The sequence below is a fragment of the Thyridium curvatum genome, assembly GCF_004353045.1.
Source record: "Thyridium curvatum strain D216 chromosome Unknown NODE_99_length_139539_cov_86.989219, whole genome shotgun sequence".
NCBI classification, from domain to species: domain Eukaryota; kingdom Fungi; phylum Ascomycota; class Sordariomycetes; order Thyridiales; family Thyridiaceae; genus Thyridium; species Thyridium curvatum.
Window position 1 is genome coordinate 105264 of NW_022156854.1, and position 27001 is coordinate 132264.

General features: G+C 56.7%; 9 protein-coding genes across 9 annotated transcripts; 4 read left to right on the top strand and 5 right to left on the bottom strand.

The window, feature by feature from the left end:
• Positions 1-79: 79 nt before the first annotated feature.
• On the bottom strand, positions 80-2273 carry E0L32_011160 (uncharacterized protein; the record flags this gene model as incomplete). The annotated part of the gene is made up of 6 exons (XM_031133858.1): positions 80-177; positions 247-551; positions 616-865; positions 982-1489; positions 1554-1833; positions 1885-2273. 6 exons carry the CDS (start codon positions 2271-2273, stop codon positions 80-82), a joined length of 1830 nt encoding a protein of 609 aa, XP_030988647.1.
• Positions 2274-3640: 1367 nt separating this feature from the next.
• E0L32_011161 (uncharacterized protein) lies at positions 3641-5176 on the top strand (the record flags this gene model as incomplete). Its single annotated transcript, XM_031133859.1, has 3 exons — positions 3641-3910; positions 3970-4705; positions 4800-5176. The coding sequence occupies 3 exons, from the start codon at positions 3641-3643 to the stop codon at positions 5174-5176; spliced, it is 1383 nt and encodes a 460-aa protein (XP_030988648.1).
• Positions 5177-6249: 1073 nt separating this feature from the next.
• E0L32_011162 (uncharacterized protein) lies at positions 6250-8139 on the bottom strand (the record flags this gene model as incomplete). Its single annotated transcript, XM_031133860.1, has 1 exon — positions 6250-8139. One exon carries the CDS (start codon positions 8137-8139, stop codon positions 6250-6252), a length of 1890 nt encoding a protein of 629 aa, XP_030988649.1.
• Positions 8140-12935: 4796 nt separating this feature from the next.
• On the bottom strand, positions 12936-14286 carry E0L32_011163 (uncharacterized protein; the record flags this gene model as incomplete). Its single annotated transcript, XM_031133862.1, has 2 exons — positions 12936-14225; positions 14284-14286. 2 exons carry the CDS (start codon positions 14284-14286, stop codon positions 12936-12938), a joined length of 1293 nt encoding a protein of 430 aa, XP_030988650.1.
• Positions 14287-15125: 839 nt separating this feature from the next.
• Positions 15126-16684, top strand: E0L32_011164 (uncharacterized protein; the record flags this gene model as incomplete). Its single annotated transcript, XM_031133863.1, has 2 exons — positions 15126-15449; positions 15530-16684. 2 exons carry the CDS (start codon positions 15126-15128, stop codon positions 16682-16684), a joined length of 1479 nt encoding a protein of 492 aa, XP_030988651.1.
• A 541-nt stretch (positions 16685-17225) lies between these two features.
• On the bottom strand, positions 17226-20114 carry E0L32_011165 (uncharacterized protein; the record flags this gene model as incomplete). The annotated part of the gene is made up of 3 exons (XM_031133864.1): positions 17226-17665; positions 17732-19759; positions 19817-20114. 3 exons carry the CDS (start codon positions 20112-20114, stop codon positions 17226-17228), a joined length of 2766 nt encoding a protein of 921 aa, XP_030988652.1.
• A 1059-nt stretch (positions 20115-21173) lies between these two features.
• On the top strand, positions 21174-22838 carry E0L32_011166 (uncharacterized protein; the record flags this gene model as incomplete). Its single annotated transcript, XM_031133865.1, has 4 exons — positions 21174-21188; positions 21260-21355; positions 21450-22188; positions 22252-22838. The coding sequence occupies 4 exons, from the start codon at positions 21174-21176 to the stop codon at positions 22836-22838; spliced, it is 1437 nt and encodes a 478-aa protein (XP_030988653.1).
• Positions 22839-23138: 300 nt separating this feature from the next.
• On the bottom strand, positions 23139-24146 carry E0L32_011167 (uncharacterized protein; the record flags this gene model as incomplete). The annotated part of the gene is made up of 1 exon (XM_031133866.1): positions 23139-24146. One exon carries the CDS (start codon positions 24144-24146, stop codon positions 23139-23141), a length of 1008 nt encoding a protein of 335 aa, XP_030988654.1.
• A 583-nt stretch (positions 24147-24729) lies between these two features.
• Positions 24730-26606, top strand: E0L32_011168 (uncharacterized protein; the record flags this gene model as incomplete). The annotated part of the gene is made up of 2 exons (XM_031133867.1): positions 24730-25210; positions 25270-26606. The coding sequence occupies 2 exons, from the start codon at positions 24730-24732 to the stop codon at positions 26604-26606; spliced, it is 1818 nt and encodes a 605-aa protein (XP_030988655.1).
• Positions 26607-27001: the final 395 nt, after the last annotated feature.

Genomic DNA, 27001 nt, shown 5'->3' on the forward strand with positions numbered 1-27001 from the left:
TTATCACGCCTCGAAGCGTGTTCCCTTGCTCTCCCCGACTGACATTTACTATTGCTAGTTAAAAGGGTTGTCGAGGAGACTAGTGATACTTGTTTCTGTCCGCGTGGACATCGTTCTCGAGGTAGATCTCAATCTTGTTATTCATCTTCTTGCCAATGTCTTGACAGCAGATGCAGGCTGGAGTGGGCAGCGTGTTAGCAAGACCGACATCTCAACAACACACATCCCGGGTCTCGCACGGCTTACCAATAATGGCAATGACGCCAAAGGCCAGGGCAGACAGGGAGGTCGTCCGCAGACCGACGACATAACTCTGCTGGAACGCGGCGCCGGCCGCGGCAGCGATGTCGTTCGTGATACCAGGTACCTTGGCCAGCGCAGCGGCACCGAGCGGCAGCGCTTGCATCAGTGCAGCAACCGAGCTCTCGGGCAGGCCGGCAGCGATAACAGCAGGAGGGATGACTTTGGCAGCCTCCTGTGTCTGCACGTTGGTGAGGATGGAGGTGTACACAGCCACGGCAACCGCACCACCGGCGAAGCGGGCCACGCCACTGCAGGTTGTCCGTCAGCAAACCGCCTTTTTTGGGGGCAAAAACAGGAAGGCAGTGTACTCACGCGAGTCCTCCAGCGATACCGAGCTCAACCTGGTCCGTACCAAATTGGACAAAGGCAATGGTGAGATACTGAGCCCATCCGAAGCCAATCTGGTTGATGAAGACAAGAGCAATCATCAGCCCCTTACGAGTCGGGGTACCAAGCGCCAGCAGGGCACCAAACACAACCATAATGGACACAGAGGCCGTCAGTGTCCATCTCCAGTGTCCAATCTTACTTCCTAGTGCTGATAATAAGAATCCTCCAAATACTAGGCCCAAGTTACCAGGTAGTGTCAATACAACTTGGTAACTTAGACTAGTATTTGCATCGGTGAAGAACACATTGATCATGGTTGGCCACACGATATTTATACAGTAATAGTACCTGGAGGGTGAATTAGATCAAGAACCCAAGGCTGTGGAAGGGCAGGTGGTGGTGGTGGTGATGATGGTGATGGTGATGAGAACCGTGGACTCTTTTGGTGGTAGGAGGGGTAGAGAAGGGTGCGAACATACATGGTTGTCACAAAGGCCGCAATGAAGGGCGCAGTCAGCTCGCGCCCGTGGTCCCTTGTGAAAACGCGTGGAGGTGTCAGGGGCTGCTTCAACGGAACGAATGTCTCATACACGGCGAAGATGAGCAGGACCACGAGTCCAGAGACCAAAAGACCGACGACCCTGGGGTTGTTCGACGGCAAAAACGTGGTATAGTTGACTCCGGTCAGCGTCAGGATGGTCGCCGCAATGAACAGAAAGGCACCGCCGTAGTCGAGCTCGCGAAGAGCTTGCTTGAAGGGCAGGCCGCGAGGGTGCGCCGGAGGAAAATAATACATGTACAGCCCTCCGAAGGAGAAGGCGCTCAAGATTCCTGGTGCGTAGAAAAGCCATCGCCACTGCAGAGATTCCTGTTAGCTAACCAACTTTTTCATGTGTGCTTTGATGGGTAAGATATCATACAGCATCGCCGTTGACTGCCGAGTAGCGGCCACCGATGGGACCGATGACAACAGCAACGAAGACTCCAATGTCGGCAATGACGATGGCAATGTGCCTCCACTTGTTGGGTAGCAGTTCCGGGAGAGCAAACGCGGCGAGCTGGGCATTACCGGCACCAAAGCCGATGATGGCCATGGCAGCGTACATGGCATTGACGTTCTTGGCTGCGCCGCCGACGAAGAAACCGACAAACAAGAGAACATTGCCGCCGACAATGAACCAACGACGACCAAAGAGATCGCTGTTTGCTACAACGCGGAGGCGCATGTTAGCTCTTGCAAAGGGGACTCACGGTCCTGGTGGAGAACTGTTCAACTTACCGCCACAGACCATGAAAGCAATGGTAATCATCATCAGATAGATTGCGACAAACCAGGCGGCGCCGGTAGGATCTCCAAGGTCTGCAGCAACCTTTGCGCCGCAGGCACTGAGCGAAGGAACGATCCAGAAAGAGATACCATAACTAGCAGAGAGGATGCTGACTACAATCCAGGTCTTGAAAGTGACATCGTAGTCCTCATCGCTTTGGGGGATGTAGGCCGCAGGGGCCTCGCCCTTCTCACTGTCGTTGATCTTCTCGCTCTCGGTTCTGGGCTCAGACTCGCCGGGATGCTCAATCTCGGCAGCTCCATGCTGCTTCGGCTGAGTATCCGCATGAGCGGCCTCAGTATTGGTCGCCATGGTGTTGTTCGAGGAGCACGTATAGCAACGAGGACTTTAGGAGGCTGCGCACATCAGGGTACAGTGTCCGAAGGGAGAAAAGGGAACAGCATTTCACGAAGTACCAAAGCCAGGTGCGTCATAAGTCAACAAATAAATGGAAAACTGTGATCGACACTGCATACCCAGGAGCAAGGGGCTACAACCACGGCATTGGATTCCATTTCCCGGGTCAAGGCGTGCAAGGCACAGCAAGCGAGAGAGGGCATCCAATGACACTCATCAGCTATTCCCAGCAAGGGAATCTGACGTCTGACAGCTGATTATTGAGGATGAACGCCAAGCCAGTAGCGGTTGGGGGATATGGTGATCGATGTTTGGGGATGAGGCCCGGAAAACAATAGCCACGTCGATGTTGATCTGGGGTTTGCGGGGTAGCATCCGATCTAAAGCCGGCCCCCAAGCCTCGCGACAGCAAAGCCGTGATATCACATCGCGCATCTAAGTCACTGCAGTTTGTGACTCTGGTGACCAGAGCCTCAAGGGTCGGATGGGTATTGCTCGGATGAATAGGCACGCCTTTATCGTGTATGCAGTCAAGGTCATAACGAACACTCTCCCGATCACTGGCTCCCACTGCCCTCAAAAGGATCAACGCACTGTGGAAGTCTGGCAACGAAAGACACATGCCTTTTGACAAGTGCCATTCGATCCATTCGATCGTGCCATGAACAACAGCACATGATTTCCCTAGGAATCTGGAAGTTGACAGAGGAGGATTCCAGGAATTACATTGCCGACACAAACGCCACCATAAGTGGTTGGACAGATGGATTGAACTCGGGCGTTCTGGGCAAAGCTGTCCCACCTCACGATAGTTCGACGGACCATCAGCCCTTGGGTTTTACATAAGCGTTACCAAGGAAGAAGAGAAGAGGCGGTCTGGGGCGTTGGAGTTGAGTTGAAGTCGGGAGACGATGCTGGCCCGGGTGTTGATGTCTAGCTTGGCACCGGATCAACCTTAATCATTAAATGAGACGGGGATAGTACGGGAAAGAATCCAGCGCCAACAACGGCCGCTGGGCTGAAGCGTGAAGGCCTGGGGCTCCACTAAGATAACAGTGGCACGTGCGCTACTGAGTGTATTCGACAAGACAGATCGAGGGCGGTGAAGGCCAAAGAACTGGGGCTCTCTCGTTCTGCCAGTCCACGCTAGCTACACCAGCAAAAAAATTCTGGGAAGGAAACTTTCTTGGAGAGGGAGGCCCGCTGTTGTATATCGCCTGCTGGGGGTGGATTATCGAGACACCAAGCTGTGTACTGCCACCACTTTTGCCTGCCACAACAAAGACCGACATATCCAGCTGCTATAATAGTCTCGAGTCGTCATGGTAAAGGGCGGGTACCTCAGGAGTGCGCTCGCCGCAGAGCGCGGGGTCGACTTCAAAAAGATCAAGCAGGCCCGGAAGCGCAAGGCCGCCGAGAAGAGCAAGCGCCAGGTCGAGAAGAAAGATGACGAGTGGGAGGATGAAGAGGAGGACTCCGACGAGGATGAGGAGGAGGGCTCCGACGAGAACGGAGTGTCAGGTCTCGTGGACGACGAGGCAGAGGAGAGCGATGACGATGAAGAAGACTCCGATGAGGAGGAGGGTGTGGGAGTATGTTACCGTCTCCATTCTCCCGTAGTCATAGGGCACTGCTAACAAAGCAATCCAAGCTCGACATCGAGGCATTCGACGACTCGGACTCTTCCGAATCGGAAATAGAGATTGAGGAGAAGATTGAGCGACCCAAGAAGGCTGCGGCACCTGCAAAAGACGCCAAGAAGTCCAAGAAGTCAAAACAAGAAGCCCAGAAGAAGGAGAAGGGGACCGAAGCTGTAGATGAGGAGGACGACGAGGAAGAGGAAGAGGAAGACGAGGAGGAGGATGTTGCCTGGTCAGACCTGGAGGATCTCGCCGACGAGGAGAGGGAGGATCTCATCCCGCACCAGAAGCAGACCATCAACAACCAGACCGCCCTCCTCGCCGCCGCCGCCCGCATAGAAATCCCCACAGATGCCTCTGTTACCTTTGCCAGCCACCAAACCGTCAGCGGCAAGGGCGCCAACACCGAGGAAGCCATCCCGGACATCTCGGACGACCTGACCCGCGAGCTCGAGTTCCTGCGCCAGTCGCTCGAGGCCGCCAAGAAGGCCCGGTCGCTCCTGCTCGCCGAGAAGGTCCCCTTCTCCCGCCCCAACGACTACTTTGCCGAGATGGTCAAACCCGACGAGCTCATGGAGAAGGTCAAGGCGAAGCTCATCGAGGACGCGACCGCCAAGAAGGCCGCCGCCGAGGCCCGCAAGCAGCGCGACCTCAAGAAGTTCGGCAAGCAGGTCCAGGTCGCCAAGCTGCAGGAGCGCGCCAAGGCCAAGAAGGAGACGCTCGAGAAGATCAAGACCCTCAAGCGGAGTAAGTCCATGCCCATCCTGCACTTGGGACAGTCCCTATCTATCATATTTCTCTTGCAGTTGTACTGACCACGTTGCCTTCCCCCCCGTTTTAGAACGCCAAGAGAACTCTGGCGACCTCGGCGAGACCGAGGGCGATCTCTTCGACGTCGCCGTCGATGACGAGATTAAGCGCCATAACAACAACAGGTCCGAGGGAGGCCGCGGCGGTCGCGGCGGCGCCGCCTCGGCCGGCCGGCCCAACGCCAAGCGCCAAAAGAAGAACGAGAAGTACGGCTTTGGCGGCAAGAAGCGGCACGCCAAGTCTGGCGATGCCATCAGCTCGGGCGACATGCGCGAGTTCAGCGTCAAGAGGATGAAGGGCGGCGCCTCCAGCGGCGGCCGAGGCGGACGGGGCGGCCGTGGAGGTAGCAGGGGTGGAGCCTCGAGGCCGGGCAAGAGCCGGAGGCAGGCCATGGCCAACAGGGGTTGAGGTGGGCGTGTGTAAGAGGGGATGGCGAAAAGGGACAGGTTTTCTACCTGTAGACAAAATGATATCCTCCGTTCTGTCATGTTCCCTGTCATTGTAGTTCCCAGGACGGCGAGCTACTCATTATACATATTATTCACAAAGCATTGCATCGCGAAAGATAGCCTGGTGCATGTGATCTGCATTTCTCAACTTGTTGTCACGGCGTTTCAGGTGTCCAGATGAGAGAGCAGAGGGTTTTTTTCCATTTTTTGCACTCTATGTTATCAACAAGGTAAAGATACACTGAGGACGTGTTTGCATTTTGACCCGCGCCGTCATGATTATTGTCATCAGTCTCGAGTTCAGAGCCATCTTCCTTAGCACGCTTTGTCACAAATCCCTATACCGGGCTTGTGTCATCACTACTTCGCTCTTGAATCCACCAACATGTGCAGTGCAGGAAGCGGCCAAAGCCGTCGTTGCCAGCAGCACTGCCTCAAACGCCCACAACCTCCTTGACGTTGCCATCAGCAACCTTCGCTTCATGTTCGACTAGTCGACAACAAGGCACCGTTGTGTTGTGCACCAAGTGGTATATGCCCTCATCGTCGCACCTCCGCCACACAACCCTCCGAGAAGAAAAGAACAAAGGAAATGAGGACCGGCACCAGTTTGTATGCAGGTTGGGACCAGGGCCACAACGTCGACACCAGCCACTATAAGGTCCGTCCGATGGTGGTCCTCGTGACTGCCGCACGTCACAGTGTCCTCGAGCAGTGCGGCATCAGAAAAGGCCAGCCCAATGGGAGAGGGTGGCGCCGATATAATCAAGAATCGTAGCCATGCGGCGTAGTTTCATTTCGTACTGGATGTATAAACTTGCTAAAGGAAAATTCGGTCCTATGCCTGGAGTGGTAGGAAGACAAGAGAAATGAAAACCGTGGTATCAAAAAACAGACGCCATGAAACTTTGATATGCTTGTGTTTGGTATGCCGCTCGACCGAAATTCGAGAATTGGAATCAGACATTAAAATAACGCCATCTCGTTGTGCGTAATGAGACGGCCCGTCCAGTCGCTTTCCATGAGGATGTCTCATTGCGATGCAGCCACACACCAATGGCGGTGGAAGGCCCAGGCGCTCTTCTGGCACTCCTTGCTGCAGTACTTGGTCCTTCGGCAACGGCGACACTTGGCGAACTGGCGGGTGTACTCCTCCCACTTGCCGCATTGGTAGTAGGCACACTGGCGGATGCCTCCCCGGGTATCATCTTTCCGGCAGAGGTTCCTCATAACAACCCCAGCCCAGTATTGCATGTCTGTACTATGGTAACGAACGGTGAACTTCTCCACAAGCGGAAATATGTTCAGGTCGTTGGGTAGGAGATACTCTTCCTCATACTCCTCATCGTCGAGCATTGTGTCGGCGGCATTCTCATCGCCGTCGAGGAGCTGCAGTTCCTTGCCAATCTTGAGTCTCGGCACCAAGTGGCTCTTCTGGAAGTACGACCTCAGGTTGCAATACTTGGAGACATATGCCAGGAGTTGGAGCGACATCAAAACGTCCTCCTCCCGCGGCATGGCCGCAAGCATTTGGGGATTGGGGGTCAGCTGCCGATCTAGTAGATATCGAGGCACGCTGGCATTGGGCATGGTGGGCTGAGGTGGAGTGACCATGGTGGGTCGGTTGGGCGACAGGCCCATGGCCGGCACAGGGGTCGGGGCAGTCGTGTTGACGATGCTCCCATCCATGGGGGCACGATGAGTGATGTTGAAAGTGCCCGTGTCTTGTGTCTCGGACACGGTCGGCGTGTTCAAATCCATAGAGGCGCCAGCCAAGATGCTCTCCGACTCCTCCATGGACATGTCTTGAATGTTGACAGCAGTTTGCACTTCGTTGGTGCCAGACATTTCCGCATCAGGAGACTCGTCTGACTGGATGCTCTCCGTAGCTAGATCATCCGATTCAGCAGCAGTCGAGTTCTGGTGCCGGATGGACGGCCGTCTCCGAGACCGCCCGGTAGGGGCAAGCATCGATGTGGGACGCACGGTGGGGGACCGCGACTGAGGAGGGGGGAGAGGTGTCGTAGGGGATGCGGGCTGAGAAGACATGTTGGGAACGAAGGGCATCATTGACGCTAGCCGGTCAATGTCGCGAACCGGGCGGAGGAAAGACGGCTCGCCGGTCTCTGCAGCAGGGACGGCAGGCGCAAGAGGCTGAATAACTTGACGAGAAGGCGACGCTACGCTGGATCTCGCCTCGGCCGTCCTGTGAGAGTGATGATGGTGGTGGTGGTGGTGTCGATGCACACCAAAAGACGGTCGCTCAGGTGGAGATGTGACGGGCAACTGCGAAATGGTCGGGGTGGCTTCGGAGCCATTTGCTTGGTCTACAGATACGGAATTGTTGGCAAAGGTGGCAGAGACATCAATGGACGGAGGTGGTGCCTGACGTCGGAATGTCCTCTGGTCGATATCCATACGGCCGGGTCGGTTGGCGAAGCTGGACGACTTTGAGCTGCTCCGGTGCTCATGACTCCTGTGCCGACTGTGGTGATCCTGCAGCTGCTTCTGCTTCGCCTCCTCGGCCTTCTCGCGACATTTATCGATGACCTTGATGTAGTTGTCGAGGATGGTGGCAATGACCGGGACCATGTCGGCCTCGACCACCCGCGTCCGGACGCCTTCGGTGCCTCGGACGCCTATGTTGACGACGCACTGGAAGGCCAAGTTCCACTTCCACATGTCCATCATGTCCTTGCTCCTGCCCTGCTTGAGGATGCAGACAAGCCTCTCGATGCCTCCATCGACGGTGAGGATGTCGCGAATGCGGGCAGAGGATGTTGTCAGATAAGCAAGATGATTGAGCGAGTTGATCAGAGGCAATGTCGAGGTGCAATCGAGGGCACGTCGGTCATACAAGGCAGTGGTGATGCCCACGGACGCCTTATTGACGTTGGGGATGCTGAAGTTGACTTCCCTCATCTTGGGCCAATTCGACTAGGGGCACCAAGGGGTCACGGTCACGGGAAGGGGGGCCGATTGCTGCCAATGCGCAGAGATGTGATCAAGAGTATCGGAACGAGGTCGGAGTGGCCCAGCAGAGGGCAGAATTGATGGGCTTGCTTGGGAAAACAATGCCCTGGAGTGGTACAGCCGGTTGTGGCTGTCGTGCACACCACGCAATGTGTGTGTGTGTGTGTATCGCTCGGAGCAAGACTCGGCCTCGCCCTCGACGTGACGAAGGAGCGAGTCGAGACTCGAGGGATTGTGATGGTCGTTTGATAAAAGACGGACCGGATGTCGATCCGATGAAGATATCTGATGAGAGACCGCGTGCGATGGCAATGGGATGACCGTCAGAGATGTCGTGATTGTCGGTGGCGGATGGGGGGTTTCAGGGTTGAAATTGATTGCGGCGGCCGTGACTCGGGAAATCCAAATGCCTCAGGCGGTGCCGATGATGGGAGAAACTCTGGAAAGAGGGTATCACGAAATCAAGGATGCAAGGATGCAGGGATGCGAAGGCATCAAGAGGAAACGCAGATGGGGGAAGATGAGAACCAACAATGCGGTGCGTGGTGAAGACGGTCGAGTTCTTCTTCCCCTTTGAGGTGGTGGAGAGGGCTGAAGGCGGATGGAGGAAGATCAGGTAAGATGGTTGGGTTCGAAGTTTTTGCCATGGCACTGGAAATGAGCCAACAACGGGAGGTCGGGCCAGGGGGTTTCATTCAGGGTGGTGCTAAGTGGCCGCTTAGAAATGGGTGGCCGGTACCTCGGGGCCAGCACCTGGGAGCCGCTGTAGCGGTGCTGTAATGGCGGCGGAACAAGTACCCTGCGACTCTACCTGCTACCGGCTACCTGTGGACCGTCTTCTGGCGTGGTCTGGCTCTGGGACCAGACCCTACAGCAGAGCGGCGTGGCGGAATTCGGTGGAGTGCAAGGTCATCATCGGATCTCACTGGCCGCCCGTTAGCACTACTGGTCACTGGTCGCCCACCCGAGCTGCTCGATTGGGTCGACAGTTCAGTCTATTTCTTTGGGCAGGCGCGGCTTCCATCAGCCAAGTGCTACTGGTACAAGTACAGTGAATAAGATGTTAGCCCGATACCTACCTGCCCAGCCCGACTTGGCCACTCGGCGAACCTGACTCCCACCCACGACCACCACCACGGCGTGGGAGGGCCGCGAGTGAGGAATCCAACGGCGAATTGTCCGTGAGAAGAGGTACCCCGTTAGCGGGTAGCGGACTCGAGTACTGTGCGACTGAATGAGCCCAGCTGGCGGCCGAGAAACGTCTGATCACCTGGAGCCTGTACAGAACGGAGCTGCATCTTTCTCCCCCCCCCCCCCCAAATGTCTTCTAAGCAAGCCACGGCAGATGCTTGCTTGCTTGGCTTGACTAATTTGTTGGGGTGTGAGAGTGCGGCGATGCTTGTTGAAACATAAACCGTCGTAATCAAGCATAGAAAAGCCTTCCCCGTCATCTCGTTTATCTGGTAACTCGGTCTCTACCGTAGCGGATGGGCATACAATCGCGCCACTGTCACCTCTTTGGCCTACATACCTCCCTAACTACCTGCCGGCGTGTGAGGCATCCACCCATCCAAAGGCGGCCGAAGCTCGGAGCAGGCTGTCGGATGGAATTCCGGACATGAAAGGGTAGATAGATGGATACATGACAGCCGTCGAGGCAGATAACCAGCAAGAAAAAAGGCTGAATATGGAAATACGCGCTGGAACGAAAGTCTACCCTACAGTACGGAGTACTTTACTCTGAAGTCTGGGTCAGTCTCCTTCTGCCGATCCCTCTCCTGGGATGTCCAAGGGATCGTCCCGGAGCAGGGACCTATCCGCCATGGTCCCAATCAATTGATCTATTGCCCTCCCTCTTACTCGTTCGCCGCCAAGGCAAGCGGAAAACCCCATCTCACCATCTTCTGGTGGCACCGTTCTCGTCCTTTCCGGACTCATGTGGCCGAGTGTCTATTCTTGGCGCCGCCACCTACATACTTGATTACTTAGGCGCTGCAGAGAGCTTTCGATCGAGAGAAGGTTAGTCAGCCAGCGAAGCAGAAGATCAAATATCACAAAAAGTCAAAAGGCCCCATGTCAAATAGAAAATCCATGGCTGTCTGGCAGAGCCTCTAGTGTTCCCGGCGGGTGTGTGTGTTGTCGGCAGTGGTGGACCTCTTTCTTGGACTGGGATGCAGCCTCCGTCTGGTCGGAGACTTTGTTGGCTGCTTTGGCTGCTCGACTGTTTCACGCATCAATGTCTCAATATGCTGCCCAATTGATCCGGTGTCGATCGCTGTATCTCGCCGTGCTCGCCTGCTGAGTGTCTGGATTGCCTCCCTTGCACCCATAACGAGTGGGCTCGTGCGGTTCATGCCTGGCAGACAGGCCGAGTCGTCTGTCGCAACAGGACTGGCCAGAGGTGCTCCCGGACTCCTCTTTTCGGAGCTCTGGCGCTTCATGCACGATGGCCAAGCGACATGGGAGCGAAGTCTTCTCATTGTTCTCGCCTCTTCCTCCCCAACCCCCCACTGCACCACTGCACCGCTTGGTTTACCACTTTACCTTCTGCTTTTGCCTGTGCTCTGCATCATGGCCAATCCTGGTGGCCCTCACGGCCCCGAGGCATCGAAGCGCTTCATCTTCGTGCGCTAGCCTGCTGCAGTATACGCTCGATTCGGCTGCTTGCTCTAGGGGTGCCACCCTGGCCTCGCAGTCCTTTCGGGAACCTGGCTCTGGCGGGCTTTCCCTTTTGCCCCTCATTGATCCTCGGCGACCCTGGTTTGGGGTAGGTGGTGGTGGTGGTGGCTCTGGGAGTACTTGTCAATCTTTACTCATTCGCCAAGAGCTCTGCATAGCTGTCACAGACATGCATAAGCAGTAGGGGCCAGAATGGTTGATGGCCGCTCATCAAGAGATACCTCAATGCTAACATTGCATTTCTTTGCTCAGCGTCCTACGGCTATCCCAGTATCTAAGTTTGATAGATGGAAAGTATCTCCGTTGCCAACCTGCCATCTAATCTTACCATCACTTCTTGATACATGTAATTGCATTGAAAGTACAGTACCGTGGCTGTGAGTCCAAGCCGGTCAGCCGTAAAGATGGACAGTCCCTGTCGATTCATTCGATCATCGATCAATTGGCATCCTTCTCCGTGCCGCCTGCCAATGTCATGGTCAGACAGTCGATATGCACAGTCAGCGTCTCGAAGGGTTTGCAAGGCTCCGTACCCAACAATCGGGGTAGGATGGGAAGTCAATTACCAAACTCTTTCCCATCCCTTCCCTAGGGACTACGGCGCCGCCGACACCGATTCGACTCGGACATCTGCCAGACGTCCTTCCCACCCGGGGGTTCTTGACTCGACACGCCCGCGTGGTCCGGGCTTGGGAGAGCTCCTGACGGGCTGGGCACCAGTTCTTTTGTTTGCTGTTTCCCCCCTCTCGGCCTTGGGCGAGCACGAGACAGAAATCTTGGGGGGGCCAGACCGCTCTTTCATACCACTAGCGGCGGAGACGGCCGACGTCATTTGTCTTGAAGAGCGACTTGTGAAGCGAACGAAACTCATACTTACTCCAAAGTACCCTAGTATGAAGTTTGTCAGCTCGTCAGGCTCCTGGTGCCAACCATCCAGTCCGCTTTTACCGACAGGCAGGAATAGGTAATGTAGTTAGTTACCTAGCTGGAGGCGTCCCCGAGACTCCAGCCCGCCAGCCATCCGCAGCCCACTTGGCTGACACCAGAGTCCACTTCCTAGGTAATAGTTCACTTCAACCCCTTGCGGTAGTTTTCCCAAAAGAGGACTCGGCGCTTGCTCCGTCCTTCTCGAGAGATCCGGGCAGTCCACGCGCGCATCTCGATTGTTTGCTGCATCCGCTACCGAGACTACGAATGACATCTCCCAGTAGCCGCGCACGCTGATGCTGACAGACCGCTGCATGCGACGAAGTCATTAGTTCAGGGGCGCCGCAGTGCGCGTCAATCGCTAAATCTGATCTCGGGTGCACGGTCAGACGGCTTGTGCTCGACCTGATTGGGCCCAGCCGCGCATCTCCTTTGGCGCTGGGGTGTGTTTGATGCAAGCCTGCAAACTGCACATGGAGCCTCCTCCCAGCCATCCCGTCCTCTTTAGCGCGCAACGCAGGACCTACAGACGAACCACAGACTCGACAATGCGACGCTGGTTGCCGCTCAAACGACTTTCGTGCCAAGGATTCTTTCTCACAGGTGGAAAAGAGTGAACATCTCGGGTGGCTGGCTTGGCTGGTGCGTTCGACGATGGATGATCGTGTGGCCCAAGCCATCCCAGCCAGCCGCCCTGGGAGCCCCTGTCCCGCACCTCGACTCTCGCAAGTCCTGGATCAAGCTCATTAGTCTCGGATATCCTTGTCCACCGTTTCAGGGAATACTGAGCCATAGTCCGAGTCGACCCGTGCGTGCTGTGATCACATTTGCGTGGTAGTTGCGAGACAACCACCAATCTACCAAGATGGTACTGTGAAAGCCGTGGACTATATTTCCTTCCTGGAAATGACAACGGTGCTCGGCCAGTCAAACACTCCTAGGTGATAAGTCGTATATAGGATGATAACCCGTATACTCTTGAGTTACCAAATCACAAATGACTGAAAAATATATTCTCGCTTACTAGGGGTATTAAACACTTGAGGTACAGCAACGTGATAGACTCGCTCTCCTGAACGCCAAGGCCAATCCAATGAATGCAACGCCCGTATGTGACAGCACGCAGCTCGATCTCGTCCCTAGTCCCCGCTCATCCTCGCGTGACGGAAGTACTTCATTCCTATCCATGCAATCACTACCCACACCCAGGCCATCACGCACGTCAGGATGATCAGGGCCGGGTAGTAGCCCACGATGGGCAGTGTCGGGTCGTCCTCGAGCTCCGGTGGTGCATACGGCGTTGTGCCGACGTCCCAAGCCCAGCTCCAGACGCCGAAGCAGCTGCCCATGCCCACGACGAAGACGAGCCATGTCACCACGAGCACCACCCACCCCCACCACTCCGTCTCGGAGTAGTCCCAGTCGCCGTCCGAGCCGGCGGGCATCGGGGTCGCGAGATTGGAGAGCGAGAGGGGCGACTTGGCGCGCTGGTCGGACCGCCGGCGCTGCAGCGGCACGCGGCCCGCGGCGGCCCCTCCGTTGCCGAAATAGGACTCGGAGCCCGAGGACAACAGGCCCGGCCGCGGCTGGTCCTGCTCGGACTGCGGGGCGCCGCCCATGTGTAGCGCATCTTCCTCATCCGTCGTCGAGTACGATATCGTGGGGCTCGTGGCCGGCAGGTCGGACCCTTCTGACGTGGTGGAGCTGCCGAGAGGCTGCACGACGAGCGGCGGGGGCAGAGACGGCGCGCTGCTGCTGCTCCGGCTCGCGTAGCCGTCCATGGACGGGCGGGGTGTGATGTCGGAGATGCCAAGGCCCAGGGTGTCAATGTCGGCGAGGGCGGCGGCCGGGACAGAAGTCGGCGGGGACCCGTCTATCTGTGCCATGTCGACCTTTTTGGCGTCTGAGGACTTGGAGTCGCGCCTCTCCCGGGCCGCGCCACGGCCGAGAAGGGCGACTTTGCGAAGGGAACCCCGCCGGCGACGCGTCTTCTGCTGCTGTTGCTGCATGGCCGTGGCCAGGGAGCCTGGCGCGGCCTTCATGGAGGGCTCGTCGTCGCCGTCGTGGCGGCTGCTGCTGCTGTGGTTATGAGATCTGTGGGAGTCGGGATTGGAGCGCATGAACGGGAAGCGCGAGAGGAGGCCCGAGCCGGCGCCGGAGGACGAGGGCGCTCGCTTGTGGTCGGAGGACGGAGAGGAGGACGAGGAGAGGGATGAGAGAGGCGGTTGTGGCTGTTGAGACGGTGGATGGGCCTCGGCGGCCAGCGGGGAATGGTGCGGCGGCTCCATTTTCTTGCTCGTCTCGTGTGCTGCGTTCTCAGGACGGCGCGCCAGGTCTGGTGGAATCGAGGGACCCGTAGTCTGCAGAATAACACATGGCGCCCCGGCGTTAGCTGCAAAGCATGCCTTGCCGGATTGCACTAGAGAAGACTGTTTTGTTTTGGAGTAGACTGTGGCGAGACGGGCTGCTGGTTCACTGCATCGCTACCATGGGTGCCGTGTGTATGGTTTGGAGGCTCAGTAGAAGTGCGTGCGTATAACAGCCTCTGCAACATGCAGGATGCCAAACGGTGAAGTCAATTCCAATGCTGGATCTGGCGCATTGGTTCCACCGAAATTCGAGGGTGCCAAGATTGTCTGGGCCAATTGGTGATCGGCCATTGGACAAGGGGGGGGGACAGTGGGTGTGCTGAATGCGTTATCTCAGTCTCAGGCTGTCAGCACACTCTCAGCACTTAGCCCAGGGACATGCGCTAGCATCAAGCCACTAAGGGACCGCTGAATCGGCCTCTGCCGTTCACCCAAAAGCCCCCTATCAGCCGCCACGTGCGCCTGCGAGGGCTCATGCCAATTCGCCCATTTCAGTCGCAAGTTCTCCCAAGACGCCCCAAAAGGCTTGGCAACAACTCACAGAGGTTGCTTCGGGTTGCGATTTGGGTGGGAGGCGCGACCTGTTGTGTACTTCCGGAAACCACTCTCGAGTCTCAGATGGAAAAAATCAATTCAAGTGCCTGCTTGTTCGTTCACCTCCTCATCTTGCCTCTTGCGCAACTGTTAGGTGCCTAGACTACTTATATTGCGAGGCTGCTTCCCACAGCGGACTGGAGAAGGGCTAGTAAGATTAATGTTATCTCCAAGTGCCATTCTCCCCATGATGCCATGATGCGCTAACTGCAAGCAGCAGCCACGCGTGGCGCCTCGAACAGCCGGCCTACACATGCACGGAAGAGTAGTCTCTGGCACGGCGGAACCTCACATGCTCAAGAGCCGCAAGAGACTACCACCCCCCAAGACATACCTAAGGTAGCCTCTTCCCTTTCTTCGGAGCACATGGCATCTGGCCTTCCCGTCATCCAACCCCCCGAGACGCCTTCCCCGCCTGCCATTGTCGAGACGACCGCTTGGGACGACAGCCTCGACTTGGATGACGGCGGCTTCCTGAGCCCCAATTCCGCGACCTTCCGTCGCGGCCCTCCCTCTCCCGTCGCTACCACCTCCTTCCTGAGCCCGGCCGACGGACGCGGTCTGTTGCGACCGCCCTCGCCCTCCATGGCTTCCGACGACACCTCCACCGACAGCAGCGGCGCTGCCGCCCCCGCCCAGAACCCCTTCAACTTCAAGACGCAGATCATATCTACGTCGCCAGTCAAGTCGGTACGTGCCCTCTTTCTCTCTGTCCCTCGCACGTATACGGCCCTCGGTATTGGGACTGACATCCTCTGCCCTATCTACAGAACATCGGACAGCGCCGTGGCCACCGATATAAGCACAGCTCCATATCAGCACAGCACCAGATATTCCAGGAGCCACCGCCGAGGGCGCCGCCCGTCCTCCCCGCGTCTCTCCCCGTGCCGACCGTCAAGGAGGCTTGGGCTAGCATGCAGCGCGACCAACGGGCTCGCATGTACTGGTGTCTCTGCCACGCTGCCGTCGCCGTCTACGTCTTCTTCAGCGCGTCTGGATCCCTGGCCATGACGGCCCTATCCCACCTCGTCTTTTTCGACGTCGGCTCTGCGGCCGTCTGTGTAGCAGTCGATGTCTTGGGCAACTTTGAGGTCTGGCGCCGATCTAGCGTCCGCCATCCTTTCGGCCTTCAGCGCGCCGAGGTCCTCGCCGGCTTCGCGACCTCCATCTTCCTCGTCTTTGGGGGCTTTGATCTTATCAGCCACAATCTCAAGCACCTGCTCGAGTCTGTCGGCCACCACGAGCCGCACTCATCCCATTCGCACGGTGGCGCCGGCGGTCGCAATGTGTCCCCCGGCCAGGTCGACCTGGCCAGCCTCGCCGCCGTCGTGAGCACGCTGATCAGCGCGTACGGGCTGAAGAACCACGCCCGAATCCGCCGCGCCATGCGCGTCCGCTACCCCTCCTACCTCTCCTCCCTGCTACCCGGCGTCCTCAACAACCCGTTCCACTTCCTCACGCTCTTCTTTTCCTTCCTCATGCTGCTCTTGCCCTTGCTCTCGATCGCCGTCTTCGTCTGGCTTGACACCCTCATCTGCGCCGCCATCGCCGTTTCCATGTTCGTCCTGGGCCTGCGCCTCGCCGTCGCCCAGGGCCTCATGCTGCTCATGTCGTTCTCTGGTCGTGGCGGGGGCGGCGACACCGGCGATATGGACAAGGACGGCAGCGTGTCGGCCGTCGTGCGCGAGATCGAGGCCGAGCCCAACGTCGCGCGCGTCGACGAGGCGCAGTTCTGGCAGGTCCACTACGGCTTGTGCATGGCCAACCTCAAGGTCTGCGTCGTGCGCGGGTGCGACGACTCGGCGCTCAGTCAGCTGCGGTCCAGGATAGCGCGGATGATCCAGAACCGGCTCGGCGAAGGGTACGGCCGGGGTTCGAGCTTGAGGTGGGAGGTGACGACGCAGATGAGCACGGATGGTAGCTGACGGAAGGGTTGGAGAGAAGAGGGGAACTTGCTGGATATCCAAAGATCGAAGCGAGACATGGATATACAAGGCCCCGTCAAAGTGTGCCGTTTCACTAGGTACCTCTGGGTGAGTCTCAACGCATTCTAAGACGGAAGAGCGAAAGCCCACAAAGCGGGCTTGACTCGCACAGCCCAAAATTCACAAAGACGAAGGTCAAGACGAGGAGGGCAATCTTCATATGTACATATTTATTGGCCCGTTCGAGAACCCAGGGCCTGGTATATATATGGCGACAAACTAGGGAGATTTTCTCAACAAGCCCGAGTGAATGAGCAAAGGGGAGTTCTGTATGGAGAAATAGAACAAGTCTACTACCGTCCGGGCAGGTCATTGGAGACATCCAGACGGGTGAAGGAGGTCAGGGGTAAAGGGAGTACATAGAAACGTGAGCCCCAAAATGAAACAAAACAAGAATAAACATCAACGCCAGTAGAACCTTATGGTGATTTCGTCAACGATTCATATCAGTGGAGGTGAGACTGTGTTCGGCTTGCTCCCATCAGAAAATCCCCCATCCCCTCTGCTTCTCGGCGCCCTTCTGCCTCGCGGCGCCCCTCTGGGACGCTTTTTCGCGGCCCTCGAGTTGCCTGAGGCTCTGCATCTTGTCCAGCACGAGCTCCAGTAGCTCCTTGCGGCGGATGACCTCGAGATGCTTCCTGATCTTGGGGTCCTCCTTGGCGAAGCGCTCCATCTGCTCGTCCGAGAGGTGGCGGCCCAGCCGCTGGTCGAGCTCGCGCGGGAAGTTGTAGACGAACTCCGACAGCAGCTCGACGTTGAGGAAGAGCACAGAGGTGGCCGCCAGCTTGGAGGCGACGGCGTCCAGGAAGACCTCGGGGCAGTAGTACTTGTTCGTCATGGACTTGCACTGCCTGGACCTGACGGCCAGCAGGCGCATGTTGATGATGTCGGCCCGATCGCGGAGGAAAACGGCTTCGCGACCTAGACAGTGCGTGGTATGTATCAGTAAACATTGACGGTAGTAATGTCGAGGAAGAAGCTACAAACCTTTTTGCAACAATGCGGCACTGAAGCCCCCCGCACCGCTCCGGCCTTCGCCCTCAATGACGGTGTCACCCTTCCTCACTCGGTCGATGAAGGTAACGACTTCCTTGAGCTTACGCTTGCCCCCTACAGCATCTTCCAGGTGCTTGGTGGCGTTTTGGCAAGCAGCTAGCTCATTCTTCAAGACGTTGGCGACATTCTCCCTGCCTGCGTTCCATTCACGCTCTTCCAGGTCAATATCAAACTTGAATGGCTTGATGCAATTCTCCACCTGGTCGCTCGTGCTGTAATACCTGTCGTTCAGGATACTCGAGGCCGCCTCGGTGATGGCCTGGCGGGCAAATGGATGGCTCGCAAAAGTAGATTGTGCGATCAGTCGATCGATATGCGATTGGATGGTGTTTGCAACGACGGTGGTGGCGAGACGGCCGACTCCGAGCTTGGTAAGCTGCGAAGTTGACGCATCGAGCTGGCGGTGCCAATACAAAGATTCAGGGTCTGCCTTTGGCAGATCCGCCAGACTATCCGGCTCCGGGGTTGCAGGGGAGAGATCATTGATAGGCTTGTTCCAATATCTCTGTGCGAGCAGGTCGAGGACTCGCTGATCCAGCTCGTTCTTAAGCAGCTGGAGCATCTGGGGCCGTCCGAACTCCTCTGCGAACTGCTTAAACGAGTGCTTGAAAGCGTCGAGACTCTCGGCCAGATACGACTCTGCCGACAAGGGACGGTCGTTGTACTGGACCTTGAACTCATAAGTCGCCTCCTCCAGCTCCTGCTGTATGGCGTCGCTGGTGGACTGCAGACTGGCAGACATGGTCTGCTCCAAGACGTGCATCAACTTCTTCCTCAAGGTGGTGGTACCGACTGCGACCCCCGCATCGGTGCCGAACTCCACAGGATGTGATGAAAAGAAGGCGTTTTCATTCTTACTGATGGCAGCCATAAGGTTGCCCGTGTCCTTCTTGAACAGGCTTGATGTAGTCGGCGCTTTTGACACCACACCGACGTATCCTAGCCGCAGTGGGTATTGCTTATCGTTGAGAATGGCAGCGCCCCTGGGCGCGTCGACAAGATCCATCTTTGTGACGACGCCAATGGTGCGCTCTCCTCTGGGATCTACCCTCCTGCTGGCGCGGAGAGCCGTGGAATTTGCCAGGTCCACATCGGCCGCTGATATGGCAAGAATCACATTTGGCGGTTGGATATATTTGTCGCAGAGCTCCGTGATCTTCTGCTTGAGCTCAAGCGGCTGGTTTTGGCCGACAACTTGGATATAACCAGGCAAGTCGATAAGGGAGAGATCAGGCACATGAGGCGAGTAAATGGTGAGGTGAATCGGGTCATCGGAGACACATTCGGTGTCGGGAACGGCCATGTTGAGCTCGGTCAAAGTCCGCTGGATCGAAGTGAAGTCGGTAATCTTGCGCAGCCCAAGATCGGGAAACTCGCCGTATTCGGCCTTGGACTCGGGGGTGTTGACGAGGGTCAGCTCGATTGGTCTCCTGGTGACCATGTTGGAGCCCTTTGGTAGGAATTCGTGTCCGACAATCGCCTCCAAGACCGAACTCTTGCCGGAAGACTGCGACCCGATGACGACGATCGACGGGAGTGTCAGGGTGCTGGACTGCCCAACCTTGGAGAGGATGTTCCTGATCTCAATCATCTTCTTTGTGAGGATCATCATCTGGTCGTCCCTAGCAACCTCCTCGGGCGTTCTCTCGTCTTCCTCTGGCGACTGTTCGTAGCCATATGCGGCGGCGGTTGCGGCACCGGCGGCGGCTGCGCCCATCCGGCTCTGTCGCGGCTCCTCGCCTCCTGGGCCGCCGGAGCCTCCCCCGCCGGTCCCTATGTCCTCGTGTATCCGGAGAACCTTTTGCAGCCATTCAGGCAACTCCACCTGCTCCTTCGTATTTTCCCATCCTTGCCTGGTCTGGCTGGCAATGTCCCTGGCTCCGCCCCAGATACTGACGGCGGCATCGGAGACGGTCTCCTTTGTGTTCTTGTACATATCGTAGGCCGAATTGCTCACCTCTGCAGATTGTCAGCACACTCGCCAGTCAACAACAGTGAGCAAGATGCGCAACTCACGAATCGCCTGGTATTGAATCCACGCGACTCCGCCGATCATAAGCCCCCCGAACATAGCGGGAATGCGAGCAAACTTGACAACGAGCTTCGGCAGGAACCTCGCGAACGACACGTTCCGCACTATAACGGCATTATGAAAGGCGTTGCCGGGGGACCACATGCGGCGGCGAGCGCCTTGAATGGTGGCATCGCCGCTTTGAAGCCCTCCGGTAGGCAGTCGGTGGTAGCGTCGGACAGCTTGGACAGCGGCGCGACGCGTTAGGGGTAAGACCCCGGCGGCGAGAAGCCGTCCACTCATGGTGGCAGAAGAATGCGAGAGAATCGCTGGAGAGCGGAAATCGAGGTCATGCAGAATGCTCGTCTAGAATAGAATAGATGGTCGTCGTGTGTGTGGGTGCAGGGTGCAGAAGGACGGCGCAAAAGAAGTTGGTAGGTACAAGTAGGCGACTGATACCAGGAGCCGGCGTAGCATGACGAGTGGCGTGGATCTGCCGATTTTGGCGTGGCTTGATTCACCAACTCACGCACGGAGGTTTGGCGGTTTGAGGCTTGTACAAGTAGCGTTTTTAACGATTAAACCGGCTACTAGGATATGGATAACTATATGCGCTAACGGGGTATTGCTACCTAAGCAGGAGAGTATTTGGCTTGCCATTCTTCGCAACAAGAAACACACTGATACATTATCGATGCTTGGATCATTGCCATGAACAGGTATCAGATCGCTTAGGTAGGTGCTCTGTAATTGGGGAAGTACCTACGCAGGTTGCCGGACACCGGCACACAGAGCATGTCTCGCAGGCATGTTAGGCGCCCAGAACTTTAGTGTTTGGGTGATAAGGGTCTCCCTCCAGTGCTGGTCCCCAGCTCCCTTTTACAGTTGGGATTAGCCCCATGCATGTCTCCCGCGCACCAAATCTTAGCCCTCCTGGCAACTGGGGCCGGTGCTCGACTCCCCATCCAATTAGTGCATTCCGCAATCAGATTTCCAGATTCCGTCACCCAATTTTGGAACGAGCCTTGTGGACACACCCCTAAATGCCAGCAACTAAGGCCGCCAAAGAGGTCCCCGTATGACTCCCGTCGTCTTTTGTCTGGAGAACCAAAGCAACCTCGAGCATCACCGCATCTTGCGATCCCGGACCTGCGCAAACACTTGCTTTTCTCTCTTTTCTAAGCCTACCTACCTACCTAGGTACCTCACAGCTACAGAGGTTGTTTGGCTGGAAGGCAGGGCTGCCATTCATTACCTGCACTATCACCTCTAGATTGTCATTTCGTCACGCGCTTCCCTTCCGCTCTTTGTCGTCCTACCGAAGGCTTCCGACCTAGATCACTCCTTCGCCCGCGACTGACCATGTGTCGGTTTATGGTACGTGTCCTACCAATCACTGACGGCTGAGACAGTACAATCCACTGACGGACGCATCTTTACGGTCATAGGTGTACAAGGGGAGCGACGAGATCCTGCTCTCGAAGCTCATCCTTGATCCCACACATTCGATTCTCAAGCAATCTTTCGACTCTCGATTGCGATTGGTACGTTCGACTGAGACCTTGTGGCCCGCCTCGTTCACCCGACCACGTCCCGTACAAAAAGCAAGCCATGACTTACCAGATCAACCTACATTAGGACACGCGGCGCGGTCAGAATAACGCAGATGGGTTCGGCATCGGCTTCTATACCGATCCAAAGCTCGGCTCGGCACCCTGCCTCTTCACATCGACCATTCCGGCATGGAACTGCACAAACCTCCAGCGTATCGCTAGCAAGACGGCGTCGAGGCTCATATTTGCCCATGTTCGCGCTACCACCGAGGGCACATTGAGCGAGGACAATTGCCACCCTTTCTGTCATGGCTCCCTCATGTGGATGCACAACGGCGGTCTCGGTGGATGGAAACAGATCAAGAGGCGCCTGGGCGAGAGACTCGCCGACAAATGGTACCTGGGCGTCAACGGCGGCACGGACAGCGAGTGGGCCTTTGCACTGTTCCTCGATACCCTCGAGCGCATGGGTTACGACCCCAGCTCGCAACCCGAGAAGGGCTTTGGCCCCACCGTGTTGCGCAGGGCCGTGCTTCGGACGATCCAGCTGATCAACGAGCTGATCGATCAGATCCCTGAGAGCATCCTCCATTCTGAGAACGTCGATACCCGGAGTCTGCTGAACTTTGCCGTGACAGACGGCCACACGACCATCTGCACGCGCTATATCAACAGTGCCACAGACGAAGCCGCGAGCTTGTACTACTCAACAGGCACTCAATGGGAACGGGAGCCAGTATCTGGGAACGATTATCAGATGGAGCGCAGGGATAAAGGTGCCGATGTGGTTCTCGTGGCCAGTGAACCACTGACGTTCGAACGAGGTACGTCCATCCTTGTACAACCATGTGCAGGCGTCAGAATGCAGCAGTTAACACGTTTGCCAGAGAATTGGGTTACGGTCCCTACCAACTCCATCCTCACCATCCACGGTCAAACCGTCATGGTTCATCCCATCATGGACCAGTACTACTCCCGGAACCCTTGCCACATCCGCTCCGCCGCATTCGTGCAGACTAAGGGTCTCACGGCTAACGAGAAGATCTCCGCCACTCCTTTGCCCGGCGCTGCCAGTCCGGTGCCAGCGCTGGAAGCAACAGAGAGTGGCCTGAAAATGTTTCATCCAAAGATACCGATTCACATGATGCGCTCCCGCCCGGACTCGGACGGCCCAAATGGACAACGAACTCTTGTGGTGACAAATATTTCAGAGCCGTCAGCGGACATCCGAACGCTTACCGCGCCACCGCTGATCCGCCAGACCTCGGCACCATCACAAGGCAACATCAAGAAGAAGCGAATGTCCCTGGGTGGATTCGATCATGTCCAGACCGGCACCGTGTCTGGCAGTAGTACTGCCTCCACTGCCCAACCGGAACCACCCGGGGCAATGGAACCGGAGGAGCCCCCGCGGAACTTTGGAGATCCAAACAAGATTGCACAGTTCTTCCCGGAGCTGACTTTATCTCCTTGATGTGTTTCCTCTCATGTGGCGGTTGTTGCCACGCTGGTTTCTATGGACATGGCATGGCGTTCATTGGGTTGGGTTTCAGGTCTAGGAGTACGAAAGATTTAGCGGTGTCTAGGTGCTTCTCTCGGTCATATGAATAGAGTCATAAATCATTGAGCTCTCGATTAGTTACGAGTGTGGTGACAGGAATCCGAATCCAACATCCTGGATTCGACATTCCTGCTGTATCTAAAGATCTACGCCAAGTCAGATTAGGAGTAATCGCTCTACCTCAAGGCCAGCATATTCTGATGAACGGCATATTTATCGTATACACATGAGGGCTTGACTTCCAAACTGCTCTGCCAGGCTTCCTTCCTTTGCGATCATGGACCCAATCCAGACACGACCTGCCTCGACGGTGGTGGCGCCAAATTTGACGGCAATACAGCCTCTTACGTTGGCTGCAGACCACAAGGTGCGACTCTCCATCTCATTCTTCTGCCTTTCGGCCCTCCACTTCTCTAATGGAGTTCTCTTCTCCTCTTCGTTCGCTCTTGCTTCGGCGCTCCGAAAGTCTCTCGCCCCGAGTCTTGGTAGCAAGGCAAACTCTGAGAGGAAGAAGTCGCCCAGTGACTTTGTCAGGGGACCCCGCAGAATCAGGGTACCAAAAACGCTGAGGTTATGCATCGTGTCCCGTAATGTCTTGATTTGTATATGGCGTTGATCTCCGTCGAGTATCACCGTGTCCCTGACGAGCAATCGATCAGGCGCCGCAGCCTCGCGGCCGCCATCGGCGACCTTGGGTGAAACCCAAACCTCGTTCCTTCCGGTCCATTTCGAGAGGCTCCAGTTCTCGCCCCTGGCGGTACGCCCTTGTGTGACCCAGTCCAGCAGGCAGAGAGAGGATTGCGGTGCCAATCTGAAGATCTGGGTTTGTTGGTAGTTGCTACCTTCGAAAGGCTGCACGGGGTCTGGCAGCAGACACAACCCGGCCCCTTCCGCAATGTGAACGTCGAGGGTTTGCCGAGTGACGATGCCGGGGTCAGCGGCCTTGAAAATCTTGGTGTGGCCTTGCGTAACAAGACTCAAGCGTGCTCCGCGCCGGACGTCCACTGACAGATTGATGGTGTCGCCGCCCACGAGGCCGCCGCCATAGGACAGCAGAAAGACAAGCGCGCTCTTCTCTTCAGCAGAGCCGGAGGGCGAAATCAGTTTGAGAGGATACTGGTAAGTGATGGCCTCGAGCCCGGATCCGCCTTCGGGCAGGAGTCTCGCGACAATGCTGCCACCTCCCGCCGCCGACGTAGTGGGCGGGAAGGGTGATTCCATGGATCAGGCTCCGTGAACGAGAGAAGCAGGATCTTGTCTGCACTTCATTCTTGTCTTCGGGTCTAAATGTCAAATCTTGCAAGGGAATATAGCCTGAGCATTGCCTCAGAGCGTCTCAGCTATGTTCATTTTTGTTTGTGTGTAAGTGATCTGAGATGTTGGTTATCAGCTCAGTCAGGGTCATTTTGTTATCTCTCACGTAACTACTTGATGTTATCTTGCCGTATTAGCCATCATAATTTCCAAGTCTTTTTCTTTTAAGCATAATGGCTCCGTAGCGCATGGGCAATCCACTCAATCGAGCTCAGGTGAGGGGTCCATCCATCAACAGCATTCACTAATAATAGCGGGCATGTGCGGCAGAATACCCTGATCCCACCTGCGCCCCGCTAAAATTTCTGGCTGGGTACCTGAGCTGGTGCGAGCATAGACCTGCAAACTTATCCAATGTTAAGCTTTGCAGCTTTACTTTGTCGCCCCCCATTGACTCATCCCGACACCCTTGCTTCCGACCAGTTTGCCAACAACCTGCTGCCGGAACAGATACCAGAGGAACCGCGGAATACGGACTTGATCAGCAACCATGCCTCCGAAGCGAGGCGGCAGAGCTGGCCGGGCAGGCCGCCAAACTGCCTCGCGGGCTGCTGCCGCAGCAGCAACTCAGCCACCCGCTGCCGCGGAACAAGAAAGTGCGAGCTCCGACTCACAACCCGTCCAAGTCTCGCCAGCGCCGACGACTACTTCCGGACCCAGCCGTGGTGGGAGCTCATCTGCCCGCGGCGCAAGCGCGCCGACGCGAGGACGAGGCATCGCTCTCGGCATGAAACTCAAGCCCAAGGCCGTCAAGAGGACGGAGGAAGAGCGTGCGGCCCTGGCGGCCAAAGAAGCCAAGCGGGTCAGCGACCAGGTTGCGGAGGAGGCCCGGCAACGAGCCCGGTCGAATCGCTTCCGAGGCAGAGGTTTCAGAGGCGCCCGTGGCCGTGGACGGGGAGCCATGGGTCGGGGCGGCATGACACGGCCATTGGGCGTGCCCGACGGGCCCTTCTCATTACCGCCTGGCTCTTGTAAGTGTTGCTTCTGATCAATCCTGCTTATGAACCACGGCTGAGACAGCATATTTCAGTATCACAAGGCGGCTCTCGCGGAGGTGGATTTGGTGGCGGTGCCGGCTTTGGCGGCGGCGGCGGCGGAGGAGGATCCGGTTCTGGCGCAAGCCGCATCGGTGTCAAGTCCGAGGCCAACCGATTTTCTTACAGCGATTATCCTCAAGAGCTCGAAGGCCGACTCAACACGGACATGTTTGGCGGGTTCGACAGCGAGTTCGCAGATGATGTCAAACAGGAGAGCCGACATGGCGCTCTGTCTGTCAGGCAGAAGAAGCAGGTTCTACCGATGGGTATCCTGAGGCAAGAGCACAAGGAACCCGAGGTAGTTGTCGCAACAACTGCGGAGCTCGAAGCCCAGGAGCAAGCACTTGCCGAAGACTCGGGCTCAGACATCTTTGTCCAGGACGACCGAGATGAGCAAGCTGCTGTGCCAGAGGGTGACGAAATGAAGGAGGATAATGAAGTTTGGGCAGGAGCGCCTCAGACGCGGACGGTCAAGATAGAAGGCGAGGACGGCGAACCAGAAGAGGTGACAGATATTTCGGAACTAGCGAGGAGGCGCCAACAACTAGCCAACAAGGACAAGTCAGAGTCCAAGTCAGAACCCCGATCGGACGCCAAGTCCAAGGCCAAGCCAACCAAGGGGAAAGAAGCACAAGCAGCAAAGAGAAAGAAACCAGCAATCAAGGAACAGGAAGACATCATCGCCGAAGAACGGCTTCAAGTGATGCTTAGTGAGCTTGGCACCCAGGGTGTCGAGAAGCCGCAGGGCGAAGGCAACGCTGAAGAGGAGGGCCAGACTCCAGCCGAGGCACCGCAACCAGAGAGCAAGGAGGGCCTGATCTATCTCTTCCAGTTCCCGCCTGTCGTTCCGCCTCTACATACCGTCAGGCTGGAGGATAAGATCCCGGTCAAGGAAGAGCCCACCGACGATGTCGTAATGCTCGATGAAGTCGCGGTGAGGGACCCCTCCACCGTCGATCTTACTACCGGAGACGATAAGGTCAAGAAGGAAGACGGCGTCGCCGACGCCAGTGGCACGGCCAACGCCAACAACATCGGCCAGGGCGGATTTCTCGGCATGCTGAACATTCGCAAATCAGGCAAGGCGGAGCTTAGCTGGGGCGGGCAAATATTTGAGATGAGCCAGGGTATGGATGCCCAGTTCTTGACGACGGTGGTGTTGCTCGAGGAGGCGGATCGGAAGCCCACCATGGATGGTCTGAGCAGCCATCAAGCGGCCGGCGAGGCGTATGGACTGGGCAAGATCAGGGGCAAGTTCAATCTCGCGCCCATCCTTGGCGACGAGGAGGAGTGGGAGGTCGATCCGGAGGACTTGGCGATCGAGGTTTGATTGACAGCCAGGCAACGGACTGATGCAGGACTATCCCTGGAATGTCCTCAGGATAAGGATCTCGGTGGGAAGTCGCAGAGCCTGTATGATTAACTCATGACCATTGTATCACTAGTGGATAGTCGTAGCTGCTGTCGATAGGACTGGGCAGGACTGGCGATGCTCTACAAAACCAATTTAACGATACCCTACATGACTCACTCTCTCTGCGTCTTGCAATTCAGATATGACTTTATGACCTGGCTCACATGTCTCCTATACTCAAGAGGAGCCAGCATTGATGTCAAAGATCTTGGTTCTTCTATATCTGCATGCCATCGAGGCCTATATACGTCTGGTGTGGTCATAAATACTGCATTTGTCTAATTCCATATCGCGTTCCCATTCCCTTGCCT